The sequence below is a fragment of the Salmo salar genome, chromosome ssa12, assembly GCF_905237065.1.
Source record: "Salmo salar chromosome ssa12, Ssal_v3.1, whole genome shotgun sequence".
Taxonomy (NCBI): domain Eukaryota; kingdom Metazoa; phylum Chordata; class Actinopteri; order Salmoniformes; family Salmonidae; genus Salmo; species Salmo salar.
The window spans coordinates 67,958,262-67,974,463 of NC_059453.1; the positions used below are offsets into that span (position 1 = coordinate 67,958,262).

The window sequence follows — 16,202 nt, forward strand, 5'->3', positions numbered from 1 at the left end:
ATAGACCTATTATCAATTATCGCCACTTGAGGACGCTGTAGGTTTGGAAATAGCATCACATCAAAACCAACAACAGCCCTGGGTGACCGCTGACGATATCCAAATGTCAGTTAGCGTAACATAAATGTATCTCATTAATGTGTTATAAACTGTTACCAGAGTTAATTGCTGCAAGTTTCATAGTCTTCTACAATAAATTTTTTTCCTGAAAATATGACATTTGTATTACAGGATAAACATGCACAAAACAATGTCCTGTAATGCATTTCCAATAAACTGCCTGACTTGATAGCATAGACAAAAGGCTACACACATCAGCCTTGAAGACTACAGCCTAACACCAAATGTGGGGAAGAGGAGAGTGGAAGGAAGGATGGAAAGGCACAAAAAAGTAACGGAAATGGTGGCAGGGAAATTAATATTGGAGTGGGGATTTGAAATGATGACTCATGATGTAATTGATTGTTGATGACTAGGCTACAAACATTCTGACAGACACACACAAACACACACTTCCTCACAACAACCATCAAAGAAAGCCTGACTGGAGGACAAGACTGGGCCAAATGGGATTAAAAAGATAACTGCCGCGGTCCTCGTTCTCGAAAACCCAGACATGGAAGTTATTTTCTCAAATAGCCAAAATGCATCTTACATTGATTTCCGTTACATGAACAATTGTAATAAGCGATGTGACCTATTTATTGGTTGGTTTAGTTGTGTGCATAACCAACATTTGTGTATGGATAAACAGATCAAGCATGCGTATCCAAGTGATAGCAGTCTGGCTCATTCTCTAATAGTGTGGATTGCAAACTATCAATCATCCAACTAGGTATATGATTGTTACTGTTCGCTTTTGTTGCAGATTGTTTTCGTGCTCTGCACCGGGGAGAGGCTACACCGCATTGGTGGTTTACGACTGTTATGGAAGGCACCTGCCCCCGTACCTCTCTTTCTCGCCTCGGATCTCCGCTGACAGTAACGGCGCAGTCCACTATCAATTTTCACTAAATACAGTGAGAGTGAACCTGTAAGACGGGAAGACATGAGAGGCCAACCGCGGCTGTCCCTGGTCGCCTTCTCGGCAGTGCTTCTCTGTTTGTGCCGCGCAACAATCGCAGTTTCCAACCAGACACGAGGCGGCCGCGATGGGCAATCACCATCATCGTCAGCATCTTCATCAGACGAGGGAAGCGAGAAGGACGTGGGTGTCTCCCCAAACTCTGGCCAACACCATAACTACGGTATTGATTATTTCAGTAAGAATCAAACTATGAGCACACCAAAGCTGGAGGGGGACCTCAGCCATAGGAATGGCACTTCATCCATCAACACCAGCAGAGGCAATACAGGAACCACTGTGATATCTGGCTGGCCAGACCATGTGCAAGGTGGAACAAGGTGGGTCATGGCCATGGAGGGAGAAGTGGCACCAATATGTGCCTACCGGGTAACAGAGGGGGGAATCGGGGGGCGGTTGTGTTTTCGACACACACAGCAGGGGTTCAGGTGTCATCATGGAGACTGCCGGACTGTTCCATCTCCAGGAGGGTCCCTGGTGGCCAACGTTCTGACCAACGGTAGCGTGCTGCTACAGTGGACATACGAAGGTCTGAGGGAAGAGGCTCAAGGGACAACCAAAGGAAACACAGCTAGACATGACCTAGATAAACAAGAGACTAAGACTAGAGGAACAATTGTAGAGGGACAGAAAGGGGCCCCTAGGACAGGGCTTGGGGAAGAGAGCAGGATTTTGACTGCCTCACCAAAGAGGGTATTCAGTGGACGACGGGTCAGAAGAGGTGGGTTTGCGCTGAGCTGCTGGTGGAATGGGAGCTACACCCAGTTTGAGTGCGCTGGTCTTCATCTTGGCTCCGGTTGCAGGGACTTCCTGCTGACTGAGCTCCATGAGAACATCCCCTACCGCATCTGCCTACATCCGCTGGCCTCCACCCTGACCCCACTGCCCCACTCAGGAGGAGCAGGCCAAAGACAGGACCTGGGAGACTGCGTGGAGTTCACCGTCTCACCCTTGGGCATGCAGGACATTGTGATCGCCATGACAACAGTGGGAGGAGCCATCTGTGTGATGCTGGTCATCATCTGCCTGTTGGTGGCGTACATCACTGAGAACATCATGAGCCCCACGACACAGCACTCACACTCCACATACCACACACACTCTCGCCACTAATGTCACTCACGCACGCACACACACACACTTGTATTCTTGTTAAGCAATATCACACTAATTTCTTTTACTCCCACATCTAAATCCATACACTAAAAACACATGTATGTAACATACTGTGATTGAACAACCACACACACATAATAGAAATCTCACACAGATTCAGGGCATCGCACCTTACACACGACTAAAATACATCATACCGATGTGCAAGCTTGTGGAAGAATGATGAACTAAGCCTCAGAACAAACCACCACACTTTCAAATACTATTAAATACTTTTCAAATGATAGGGCTCAGATAATTACATCTCTGTTTTTGTGTGCATATTTTTCTCTCATGTGTATTTATCTCAGCCTTTCTGCTAGAAATCAATGTGTGCTGTATTAGAGATAGTAAGATGGTAGTCGGTAGGCCTACCTAAGAGTGAAACATTGTCTATAGTTGAGCAGAGGAGAAAAAAAATGTGTGCCAACCAGTATAAACCAGTATTTATAAAGATTTCTCAATTTTTTTGGAGCCCAGTTATATATTGGTTATGATTACCTCTGTTAAGTGGCAAATAATAAGTGCAAGCACAGTAGGTAATTTAATTCGTGCTTTTTTCATTTTTACCTCAGAGAGGATTCATTTAATTAATGTCAACAATTAACCCCCAGGCAGCCAAGAATGATTCCTATTCGCCATATCTTGTCATGGCTGTAGAGAGCTATGTATGTCATTGACCTTTAACAGGCTGGTCTGCTCTGCAGTCTGCCAAATACTGTGCCAAACCTCTACTTTAGGAGGCCCTGTGGAATCAATAAAACACACCGAATATGTGTGTATGTGTACCCGTGTACAGAAAAATATTATTAATATTTGTATCTATCCGTCCATCCATCCATTGTACAAATAAAATATAGATGGTTATGCCTAGACTGTGTGCAATTAATAACGGATACATGTGGCACAGTTGCAGCCTGTTTTCCAGCATCCTCGGGGCTTGATCGGGTCAGACCGGAGAAGTTTATGTTTGGATGACGTCATGCATGCACAATGGATGGATGCACCATAAATGGCTTTGGTGTGAAGCCCTGCCCCCATATGACATCAGCTGTAAAACCTTGTGGTTAAAACTCCCCGTCGCCATTTTAACAGGCTCACAGAAAGAAGGTTGTCAGATCGCTTTGACTCATTTATATATACCCTGTTGTATTTGGTTGGTTAGTTAAAACGAAGGTTTTCCCTGCAGTCCTTTTGTAATAGCTACATTTGTACCACGTTTAAACAAGTTGTACTTTCTTAACATTCGATTGCTAGTTCTTTCAGAAAAATAGCATTCGCAATGCCGAGCCACCCGCTGCGCGTGGCGGTGGTGTGCTCGAGCAACCAGAACCGCAGCATGGAAGCGCACAACATCCTCAGGTAACATTACTGGAAGACAAACTACGACGACATGTCACGAAGCCGCAACTTTTGATTTTCAGCGGCCTGTTTTTTTTTACTTGGTTGAGAGCTCACCCTCCACACAACAATGCAGGCTTGCTACGCCGACCGTAGTCTTTTTACGACAAACGAAGGGTCGACGCATTTTATTACACTAATATGGCTAACTTCCATATTTTACAAGACTGAGACGTATACTTCTAGGTCTTTATGAAGCTCAACTAATTACGAGTGTCACACATGGAGAAAAAGTAAATGTATTTTTCCTCGCCGGTGTTACGACTACCGGAAGTAGGGCATTTTTAACTCAGTGCAGTGACTGTCGGCATAGCCGTCAGTCACTAGCTGGAAGTAACTAGAACAAACTGGCTAGTGCTAGGTAGGCAACGAATCGGTCAACTACCTGAAATTGTAAAAATATGATTAGAAAAAAATGTATACAAATAGTTAGACCTGCATCGCCTACAACTTACTTTCATGTTCTGGATTATTCCATGAAAGGATCATAACGCAATTGTCACCCAACAGCCTCAAAATGAATCAACATTTTAGGCAGGGTAACACTAAAATAATACATCTTACGACTAATTTGTCATTTCACTGAGTAAAAAAAACTGATGGAAAGAAAGGTAAGGAGAGCCTATTGGGGAATTACAGAAGATTCCTGCAATATGGCTCTTATGATGAGAACTTCATTGATGATGACATCCACGCATTTCCCATGCTGTGGTCTGTATACTTTTTGCATTGTATGTACTGGTCTGAAAGTAACCATAATTTCCCGTTTCATTCTCTATTTCTTTCCGTCTCTACAGTAAGCGTGGCTTTGACGTACGCTCTTTTGGGACAGGATCCCATGTGAAGCTACCTGGGCCAGCACCGGACAAGCCCAATGTGTATGACTTCAAAACTACTTATGAACAGATGTACAACGACCTGGTCCGCAAGGACAAGGAGCTGTATCCCCTGCACACTTGCATTCACACACACCTTAAACACAGCCCTATCTCTTCCATGTTTCCTTTCTTCAGTGAGTTATTCTCTTAATATTCACTGGAAATATACCAAATTATATGTATGAAAACATGCGGGTCACTGAACATGGAGGTGCATGTTAAAGTTTATGATTTTGTAGTAAAGGATGGCCTTCACTAACCTGATCCCAGATCTGTTTGTGTTCTTGCAAACACCGTTGCTGCACTTGTCGAGCCAAACATTGGCATGACAGTGAATGACATGGAGTTTGCATGATGGCACATACAGACTGGCACTCAGGCATGTCCTCACATCTATTTGTGAGATTTCACATGCTGTCACATTGCTTTTTCTAATGAGTGGGGTGCATGAAAGATTTCACTTTTGACAGGTTCATGTAAAGAAGTATCCATTTATCCTCTATAGCCAGGTAGGTTGTTTCTGGGCCCAGAAACCAGAAGGTCTAGGGAATATATCTCAGTCTTTCCATATCAGGACCAGGATGTAGACTATAAACAAAACAGAAATGCTGGTTTGTTGCGCACTATATGTATTTGACCCAACTAGTAGTCTGTTTAATTTAAATCTTGTGTTGTAAATTGGCAAGGACACTACTTTTGAATGTGAACATTCATTCCTTCTGTGTTAGTATATGCTTCCACATGTAAATAATTGGACCCCTTCCTTCCACTACAGGGTTCTCAACCACACTCCTCATAAAAATAAATTTGCCATTGAAGCCAAGTTCTTATCTTTGAAAAGGCATCAATTCATATAACAACTCTGGAGCCCACATGGTCCAACCTTAAATGGACTCCTACTGCTACACTTGGGATCTGAATAAATTGGATAGGTGTAAGCAGGAAGGTGAACATTGGAGCTATTATCATATTGTAGATGCCAATAAAATCCTATCAGATCTACTGAAGTGCATAGCAGGGTAGGGGCTAGCAATCAATTTGGGATTCAGCGTAAGACTGAAGTATTTGAGACAGTTCTGTGTTAGAAGGCATGCCCACTAGTGTTTTAAATGTACCCCCAAAGATTTTTTGGACAATCGAGATATCTGCATGCTTGTAAAAAGAAAGGGGATATGTATGAATTGTTAGTGGGAACTAAATAACGCTCCTTTCACTTCCCAAGTCCCTATTTAAGGAGTGTACAAGTTGACACCCATCCTTACAGTGCAGGCAAGGATTGGAGAACATTTCTGTAATATTTTCTTGACTATTCATCTCCCTCTTTCTTCCTAAACCCAACATATTTTCTCCAAATGTAAAAATTGTTAGGTGAGGAAGGTGAGTTTATCTAGAATACTGCACCGGTAGTTTATTAGATACCAGTTACAATAGTTATTACAGGATCTTATTTCAAGTTATTAAACTTCTAAAGATCAAAAATGTTTTTCATGTGTTATGAGTTTTGGCCTCTAGAGGGTGTTGTCTAACTGGTGTCAATCTGAGACGTTTGATATATTTTCATAGATCCCTTAATGTTTGAGGTCTTGTGTGTTGTCCCTCGTCTTGCTGTGTTCCTTGACCCTCAGCACCTCAGATACACGCAGAACGGAATCCTGCACATGTTGGACCGCAACAAGCGGATTAAGTCCCGACCGGAACGCTTCCAGAGCTGTAAGGACCAGTTTGACCTGGTCATCACCTGTGAGGAGAGGGTCTACGACCAAGTGCTGGAGGGTGAGGGGACTGGTGACAGAAGGGTGGAGGGATTCACGTGTCAAGCTATGAACTATTATAAATGGGGTTTAATGCATGTGAAATGCAACTGAAATATTGAATACACTTCCATGAAAGCATGCATAACTACAAAGTTAGTCTAGCGCTATGCCACTCTGTCTACATGTTGATCAACTATCACTATCCCACTCAGACCTGAGCTCCCGGGAGCAGGAGACCTTCACGCCGGTTCACGTCATCAACGTGGACATCCAGGACAACCACGAGGAGGCCACACTGGGGGCTTTCCTCATCTGTGAGCTGTGTCAGTGTGTGAGTGTCTGTCTGCCTGACCCTACGCAGCTACAATCACACAGTTACTTTGTCATAGGGAATGTCAGTTTTTGTTATAGGAACATGGTATAATGGGGAGTCAGAGACTCTGTACTCCTGGGGTACATAGTGGTCTTTTTTTCTACAGTGTTGAATGAGCTCTGCTAGATACATGTTGGTGACATACAGTACATGTAATTGAAGAACATACACAGAGCATTTTGTGGTGTTAGGATGATTGTGTTGAGAGACAGCAATGGTGCATGAGTTAGTGGTATGTCTCTGTGATTCTGTTAAACTGGGACTTAAATTGTATTTGATGCATTTGCCTTGCCCAGTGTAGCAGGTGTTGTGTTCAGACTGTCCCTTCTCCCCGTCTCAGATCCAGCACACCGATGACATGGAAAACGAGATGGACGAGCTGCTGCAAGAGTTTGAGGACAAGAGCAATAGGCCTTTCCTCCACACAGTCTGCTTCTACTGATGTCTCTGCTACCAAATCTGCAATATCATACGCCCCCTGACCAAACATGCACGTTTATACACAGACCCATGTACACTTCCGTATGAACTTACTGATGACTTTTCACACAGACATACACAATGCTCAATCTCTGCTGTTGGTCAGGGCTGAGGGTGAAGGGATGGTTGCTCTCTGCTTTCTCTATTAAGTGGACAGGCTCATCCCTCCTGCTCTGCCTTTCCTCCTTGGGGCCAAGGTGGGCCCAACGTCCTCCCCCCATCCTATAGTGAAACCACTGACCCGCCTCCCCACAAAGAGAAAAGCCCCTTTTGTCAAACACATCCTCTACCTCTAAAGGAGGATTTTTTTTGTTCAAGTGTTGCACAGTGATGCGGATTGCAGAGCAACATTGATTTGAGTTCCTTTTAAAGAATGAATATATTTTTTATTTTAATTATAATTTGTCACATTTACTCTTGATTGTGGAGAGTAGTAGTGTTTACGGGATAGAGTGGAGACTGGTTAGGCATGAATGTGTTTCAGTGTGTGACTGTAGGAATGAATCTAAATAGGGGGCTATATAATGAACAACCAAATGGAGACTACAAGGTTCTCATTTTGCCCTCTTAATTTCTGTTATGTATGATTCATATTTAAAAACACAAGATTTGCTACCTTTTTCAGGGAGTAATATTTTTTTCTTTTGTAAATTGAAAAGAATGAAAACATTGTAATTATTTGCAAGCTGAGAACTCAGTCCATAGTGCCTGAATATTTCTGTATGTACATATGAATCCAATGACTGAATAAACATGTCTAGAAAAACATTTGAATAATTGAGTGTTCTTTTTAGTGTTGCACATTTTTCTTTGCAGTTTAGTCATTTAGCAGAAGCTCTTATTCAGTGCAACTAGGGTTAAGTGCCTTGCTCAAGGGCACATCGATAGATTTTCCACCTAGTCGGCTCGAGGATTCAAACCAGCAAACTTTCGGTTACTGGCCCAACACGCTTAAACGCTAGGCTACCTGCCGCCCAGATCCAGGATGCAACCGGTGTAGAATAACAGTGAAATGCTTACAGGTCCTTTTCCATAATGCAGAGTTATGGATTGACAAAAATATATAAATATTTACACGAGGAATAAATACGCAGTAAATAACGAGTAAAAATAACAAGGCTATATACAGGGAGTACCAGTACCGAGTCGATGTGCAGGGGTACAAGGTAATTATGGTAGCTATGTACATATAGATAGGGGTAAAGTGACTAGGCAATGGGATAAAGTGAGCTGTAGCAGCAGCGTAAGTGGTGAGGATGTGCACGTTATGTGTGTATGGGAGTATGTAGTGTCAGTGTAAGTATGTGTGTGTGGGTAGAGTCCACTGTTGTGCATAGTCAGTGCAAGAGTTCATAAAAAAAAAAGGTTCAATGCAGGTAGTTCAGGTAGCCATTTGATTAGCTATTTAGCAGTCTTATAGCTTGGCGGTAGAAGCTGTTCAGGGTCCTATTGGTTCCAGATTTGGTGCACTGGTAGCACTTGCTGTGTGGTAGCAGAGAGAACAGTCTATGGCTTAGGTGGCTGGAGTCTTTGACAATTTTTTGGGCCTTCCTCTGACACCGCCTGGTATAGAGGTCCTGGATGGCAGGGAGCTCTGCCCCAGTGATATACTGCGCCGTACTCACAACCCTCTGTAGTGTCTTGCAGTCGGGTTCCTTGCAGTTGCCTTACCAAGCAGTGATGCAACTGTCATGCCCTCTTCACAACTGTGTGGGTGTGTGAACCATGTTAATTCGTTAGTGATGTGGATACTGATGATCTTGACCCACTCCACCACAGCCCCATCTATGTGGATTGGGGAGTACTCCCCTTTCCATTTCCTGTAGTTCACGATCAGCTCCTTTGTCTTTCTCACGTTGAGGAAGAGGTTGTTGTCCTGGCACCACACTGCAAGGTCTCTGACCTCCTACCTCATCGTCGTCAGTGATCAGTCCTACCACCGTTGTGTCATCAGCTCTTCGTGGGTGACAGGGAGTACAGCAGGACAGTGCTACAGGGCGATATTCATTTAGGCAGGTTACCTTGGTGTTCTTGGGCATGTGGACTATGGTGGTCTGCTTAAAACAAGTTGGTATTACAGACCTGGTCAGGGATAGGTTGAAAATGTCAGCGAAGACACTTGCCAGCTGGTCAGCGCATGCTCTGCGTACACCTCTCTGCATTCAGTTGGAAGATTTTAATCAACAAATGTACCTTGTCAAGGTTCTATAGCCCAATGACAGCATTCATAAAGAATGCAGTGAGAATCAATTTCATCCTCTTCCATCTGCTCATGTCCATATGGCAACATGATACTATGTGTACCATTTCAAATGTGTTTTGCCCTACCAGGCCTTTTTAATCACTTACCTATGGCATTGTCAGCATGCCCAACTAACATTTTGTTCTGTCCTGATCTTACTCCAATTTCACTGATTAATGATAAGCAATACAATTGTTATATTCAGTGCACAGAAACAATTGAGTGGCTGGGACACAGTGTAGCCTGGCTCACCTTGAATTGCACATGGAACATAATAATGTCAGAGAGTATGATTTGATTGATGCAGCAGTTTGTTCATACTGAGAGAGGGAAGGATGGGAGGGCTGCAAGGTCACTGATTTATGGTTAATGCTAAAAGGAAATTCCCCAGAGACAAAGCTAGGGTTAAACTAAAGTGACAGTCCCATATCCTAACCTGCCTCTGTCGTCTCTAGTGACATAAATGGATAAATGACCTTGTCCTTGCCATACATTAGCTACAATAGGACCAGGGGTTTTTGTTTGTCATCGGCTATTTAATAAACTCGATTCTGTGACATTTTAGATTTCACGCGACTGGTATACGAAATATGGTGGAAACTCGGACTCCCCATAGCCCATGCTAAACCAATCCAATGTGTTTACATGCGTGGGGAGAACAGAGAACTTTGAGAGTCACTATACAGGCCTTCTGTCTACAAAGCCACACCATCAACAACACAGGTCCAATCTGGCTCATATTGGAGTTGACCGTGGTGCTGAATCCACATCTGCTGGTCGCGGTGCTGTCCATGTTGCTTATGTGTGCACCCTTATAAGGACACTGTGACACTTGGGTTTCCTGCAGGTTAGAAAGTCAGGACAACATTAAGAAAAATTATGTAAATATGTGACATTCTATTAATCCCTATTGGCCGATAACGGGCTGGCATTCCCATGGCCCCAATCCACTCAAACCTAATTCATCTTCCTCTTGCTTGCTTTTCCCTGATAGACGTAAGCAATAAAGGTAATTTTGTCACAAACGAAGCCTAGCCCCCACAGAATGGTGCAGCATACATTATTTGAACTGCAATGTCAGAGAGAGAGAATGAGAGAGAGAGATAGAGAAGTGTACATATCCGTTTCTTTCAATCGTTGTTTATTAATGTTGAAGCATGCTATCATCATCATTATCATACGCTCAAACCTTGACATATGAATAGGCGTGCCTAGGCTACTAAACTGCTTCATTTATCTAACGAAAAACGGGCGGAAAATGAAACAGCCTATAAAAAAATGCCTCAGCTAAATAAATACTGGAATGCACAAGGAGGCACCGTTCTCTCTTTCAGCTGCGCCAAAGTAGCATATGTTGGACTATAATCATTTATAGATAGCATGACAGTAAACAAGCACCTGCTAGAGGGAGCTAACACGGAAAAAGATTTGATACGAGAAGAAAACATGCATCGATACCTCCTTGCCTAATGCTAGTGGATGCGTTCAGGTTAATAAGCTAGGTTACACCAGGAACAATGTGCAGTGGCGGCGGTCATCACAACAACGCATGGATCGCGACCTCATCCTGCCAGCTTCTGTGTTGCGGTGCTCTGGAATTGCCTAATAACAATCTCATTTCTGACATAGGCTACAGCTTTCACAACGCACCACGCCTACTCATCATTGAACGCACCTCGATTAACCATCTTCGCCAGTGCACAGTGTGCTTTTCAAAAGGGAGCGAAAGAGAGACTGGTCCGCATCTTCTAATGTCGCGGAGAAAGGAACATTGGATAGACGAGGCAATGATGGGTGGTTTGACACTGATTCTGCATCCATGAGCGCCTTCACTTCCAACAGAGTGTTGTTTTTTGGCCCAGGTACCACTGGATAGTTCTGGCGAGAGAGAAAGAAACTGCTGTTAGGAAGTTTGGATGCAAATGGCCACAACCACCATGATCTTTATGATTTTGGGGGCTTCACTTGTGATGGTAAGAACACGGTTATGCACATTCCCGCTCTCCCTTATGTGTAACAATGTAACGTTTTAAAAGATGTCAAATTGATATTTCAGTAGACCTAGACATCAACGTGGCCTAGCTACACGAGGCTACATAATGTATAAACAAACTGTCAATGGAAAACTATTTATTTGGAGTCAGTGAATGTTTAGAATTGACATTTTTGTTTGTCATTTACTTGAGAAGTCGGGCAACATATGGTGTTATGGGAATGTAGCTTGTTTTGTTCCAGTTTACTTGTATGGTTCTTTTCAGGCAGTAGCGTGTCTAACGGACATGAACGCTCTACTGGACCGCTTTCACAACTACATCTTACCACATCTACGAGGGGAGGACCGCGTCTGCCATTGCAACTGTGGAAGGTAAAACCAACTTAGAAAAAATCATGCAATTTAAAGTTGTGCAAAACAAGAGCATGAGTAAACCATTGCTTTGAAACTTCAGGTGATTTATAGTGCACTGTTTATGGCAATGGTCCATCGTCATTTCATGTTGTTTGTTATAGGACAAACATTGTTGACTCTCCTGTTTTTGTTGACTCACCTCAGAGGTTTGATCACTGGTGAACTAGTGATGTAAAGCATCTGAGATAATGCGTTTTCTGCATGTTGTTGAGCTCCTATCACTTTCATCATCTAATTACAGTCTGTACATCAATGATGTATGAAACAGCTGGGACCTATGTTGAACTATGCCCCTGTCCATGATGGACAGGACTCTGGCTCAACATTCCCACAGAAACACAGGTCACCTGTTAAGTTTTGAGTTTACTCCTTAGGCCCACATCTTAGTCATCACTGACAGTTTAAATAAATTGAAAAACGATTTGTTTGGGGCTTTACATAAAAAATGTAACTTCAATCATTTTAATGTTACTGAAAACAACTGTATATGTTGGTGGGTTGATTTTCCTGTGAACAACATTACTCACTCCTGCAGGCAGCCATACCTCCCCCTCCCTCCCACTCAGACCTGCTATGAGCTGTGAGATGTGGTGAGTGAGTGAGTGAGTGAGTGAGTGAGTGAGTGGCCTGGGTGTGTGAGAGAGATGATTAGACAGTGTAGGAGAGCAGCAGCGAGTATGTCAATAAAGCTTTGTGAATTTCATCATGTGTTTGAGTGAGATAGACCTGGAGACAGGAAAAAAGAGAGCGGTATTTTGAGACCTCCCAGATATGAATGAGTTGTCAGGGTTCTGGATAGCAATATCTTTCACTCTCTCACATGCTTCCTTAGGTTCACTTCTCTCACTTGTTTGTGCACTCCACATCCTCCTTTTTTGTTGCCACATACCTCTCTCCCTTGACCTTTCTGCCCACCTCAACACTCTCTTCTTGCTGCTATGGTTTCTCTCTACTGGAAGCGATGCCTGCAGCCCAGTAGGAGAGGGAGTTGGTCCACATGCATCCCCGCACCCCAACTCCCATGGGGCAGCGAGGCCAGCTGTTAGTGATGCGTTTCCTGTGCTGTCCTCCAGCTGCAGCTGTTCGCCTCTCAGTGATGGGGCTGACAGCAGCACACCCACCCAACCCATCCATCCCACTCACCCAAAGCACTACAGCAAAGCATATGGAACCACACACAGCCTTACAATATACAGTATACTCTATATATGGTAGATTTAATTACTCCCTTATGTAATTGTCTCCCTCAATGCACTTTTTCTTCATTTTCTTTTCTACTTCTTCCTGTCCCCACTCTACCACCCTGTCCCCCTCCTCTGTCCTCCCGTCCCTCCTCTCTTCTCTTGCTTTACTCCCTCACCTTTTCCTCCCTTCCCTCTCCACTGTGTCCTGCGTTCCCTCCTCTCCTCTTCCTGTCTCCTCATCTCCCTCCCCTGTCTCCTCTTTTCTACTCTCTTCTCCCTGTGTCCCCTCCCTCTGGGCTTCAGGCACCATGTCCACTATGTGATCCCGTACGATGGGGACCAGTCTCTGGTAGACTCGGCAGAGAACTACTTTGTGAGTGATAGCGTGACCAAGCAGGAGCTGGACCTGATGCTGGGGCTGCTGCTGGGCTTCCTCCTCAGCTGGCTACTGCTGTGGCTGGACGGGGCGCTGCACGCTGCCCTCAGGGCCTGGAGGGCCAAACAGCACCATGGTGAGTAAGCAGGAGGAACAACCACACAGGAGGCCTCTGACAGGCAGAGAGACACTTTGTATGGGGAGCTGGTCCAAAAATGCTGACACAACACTTGAGGAGCTCTGGGTTTTAAAAACAGTAGCAGTAGAAAGTTACTAAGGAATACAGATTTATTTTCATGGGGTGGGGGGGGGGGGGGTTAGGATGCTCTTTGGGTGAGTGAGGGAATGGACAGGAGAATAATAGTCTGAAGGTGCAGCGGTATGATCTCTCAACTTTTAAACCTCTTTGGATTAGTTTGTTTGATGAAAACTGCAGTGTCGTGGGAGCCTCAGTTCCGGAGACTACAGTACAGTGTGTAAACCTGTCTACGGTTCGATGGCATTTATGTGTGACTCAGCCATCGACCTACTTTATCACACTATTCCCCAGCTCGCTGCTGTTTTTCTTTTGATTTTCTATATGTCATTTAAGGTCAGCATTTTTTTCAGGCTTAGATATGACAGCGGGATTTTTTTACCCCTCAGATTTCTATATGAAACTGTTGGCACTGATATAGTCATCATACATTCTTCCCATTTAGTCTAGTCACAGTTTTTCCTGTGTGTAGATTTTTCTCTTCATATTTCTATATTCAGTTGTGGGATTAGTATAATTCACACCCGGAGCTGCTTGTCGTGTAGGAAGTGATGGGGGTGGTTGGCAAAGAGGTGCAGAAATGAGTCATGTACAGTATAGGGATTCAAAATCATGTATTTTCAAATTGATATTTCCTCTCCTGCACACAAGCACACGCTTGCATGTGCACACAAACAGTGTTCATTTTAGTGTCCGTAGTTTTAAAACTGAGTTCAGAGTAGACCTACTGCAATGTTTCAGTGTCTTGGGATTTCTCTCTCCTCTCTGTACAGATCCTGAATCCCTCTCCCCCGCTTAAAATTCACTATTTCTCTCTCCCCGTCTTCCTCGATTTCCAACTCCCTCCCATCACACCAATCAAATTCATGTAATTTAATTCTCCCCCATCGCCTGTCTCTCCTGTGAAACGTCTGCGGGCGTTATTAGTATGGCGGAGACGTCTCATCCTCTCTCCATCTCTCCTTTCTGCTCTCCACTCACTGCTCTCCGTTTCCCTGCTCTTTTTTCCCTGTCTCTCAGCCCATGGTGTCCTCAGACTTAAATTAGATGAGTCAATTTGGATCACACCTCCATTCTCAGATATAAATACCCCACACCCATGAGCCACACACACAATTACGCACACACACATACACAAACTGCACGCTCGCACACAAATTAAATGGAGGACAAATCCTTCATCTTTCAATCACACATTTAATGTTATCTATGTCCTGTCTTCCCGGCCCCCTACTTTCTTTCCTTTACTGTGTCCAGATGTGTTCTCCTGGTCATGGGTTCCCCGCTTCTGTAGCCTGAGAGACCTGGGGAGACGGGTGCACCTGAGGAAGCTGGAGGACTCCAGTGGGAACATGGTGCACATTAAGCAGAAGCTGTACCACAATGGACACCCCAGCCCTCGTAACCTCTGAGAGCCATTGCACATTGGACACCCCAGCCCACGCCACCTCTGAAGGCCATGCAACAACGGCCACCCCATTCCACATCACTTCTGAGAGCAATGGACTGGCTGAGACAGACTGAGACCTGCTGTCAACTAACCAACCAGACTTTAGCCACATGGGCAACTAAACACAATGACTATCCAAGATATACCCTTCAAACCATACTGTTTCCTATGGACACTGGATAGAGCACTTTCTCAAGTGACCCCATGGTCTTCCCCCACAGTGCACTCCTCACCCTCCATATTTTATGTAAAAAGATTGTAGTTAATGAGAATGCATTTAGGAGGGCGTAAACAATTTGCCAGAGTGTGTCTGTTTTTGAAAATAGTTATATATATTTTGTTTTAGAATGTCAATTTTGCTAGAAGTGGGGATAGGGTGTACTCAGTATTTTGCTTGGGTTTTGTCAGTTTGTAGAAAAATGTGTTTATTTGCCTGAAGATGTCAGTTTTGAAATTAGAATATTTATTTTGCTCGAGGTTGTTTATTTTTGACAGGGGTTTGTGTATTGGAAGAGGTACACTATATATACAAAAGTATGTGGACACCACTTCAAATTAGTGGATTCGGCTATTTCAGCCGTTGCTGACAGGTGTATAAAATCGAACACACAATCTCCATAGACAAACATTGGCAGTAGAATGGCCTTACTGAAGAGCTCAGTTACTTTCAACATGATAAGAATCGTCTGTCTCCTCGGTTGCAACACATCCGAGTTCCAAACTGCCTTTGGAAGCAACGTCAGCACAATAACTGTTCGTCGGGAGCTTCATGAAATGGGTTTCTATGGCCGAGCAGCCGCGCACAAGCCTAAGATCACCATGTGCAATGCCAAGCGTCAGCTGGAGTGGTGTAAAGTTCGCCACCATTGGACTCTGGAGCAGTGGAAACGCGTTGTCTTTAGTGATGAATCACGCTTCACCATCTGGCAGTCCAATGGATTAATCAGGGTTTGGTGGATGCCAGGAGAATGCTACCTGTCCCAATGCATAGTGCCAACTGTAAAGTTTGGTGCAGGAGGAATAATGGTCTGTGGCTGTTTATCATGGTTCGGGCTAGACCCCTTAGTTCCAGTGAAGGGAAATCTTTACACTACAGCATACAATGACATTCTCAATGATTCTGTGCTTCCGAAGTTGTGGCAACAGTTTGGGGGAGGCCCTT

General features: G+C 44.1%; 3 protein-coding genes across 3 annotated transcripts; all 3 read left to right on the plus strand.

Annotated features, from left to right (window-relative positions):
* The first annotated feature begins 318 nt into the window (after window positions 1–318).
* Window positions 319–3,106, plus strand: LOC106565645 (uncharacterized). The gene has a single exon (XM_045691673.1). The coding sequence runs from the start codon at window positions 1,049–1,051 to the stop codon at window positions 2,195–2,197; it is 1,149 nt and encodes a 382-aa protein (XP_045547629.1). The 5' UTR covers window positions 319–1,048; the 3' UTR covers window positions 2,198–3,106.
* Window positions 3,107–3,348: 242 nt separating this feature from the next.
* On the plus strand, window positions 3,349–7,890 carry ssu72 (SSU72 homolog, RNA polymerase II CTD phosphatase). The gene is given in 5 exon segments (NM_001139654.1): window positions 3,349–3,601; window positions 4,438–4,581; window positions 6,152–6,291; window positions 6,485–6,603; window positions 6,986–7,890. Coding segments are annotated over 5 exon segments (585 nt in total). The 5' UTR covers window positions 3,349–3,521; the 3' UTR covers window positions 7,088–7,890.
* Window positions 7,891–10,509: 2,619 nt separating this feature from the next.
* On the plus strand, window positions 10,510–15,888 carry LOC106565644 (transmembrane protein 240). The gene is made up of 4 exons (XM_014132972.2): window positions 10,510–11,340; window positions 11,626–11,732; window positions 13,262–13,470; window positions 14,848–15,888. The coding sequence occupies exons 1-4, from the start codon at window positions 11,284–11,286 to the stop codon at window positions 15,000–15,002; spliced, it is 528 nt and encodes a 175-aa protein (XP_013988447.2). The 5' UTR covers window positions 10,510–11,283; the 3' UTR covers window positions 15,003–15,888.
* The last annotated feature ends 314 nt before the right edge of the window (window positions 15,889–16,202 follow it).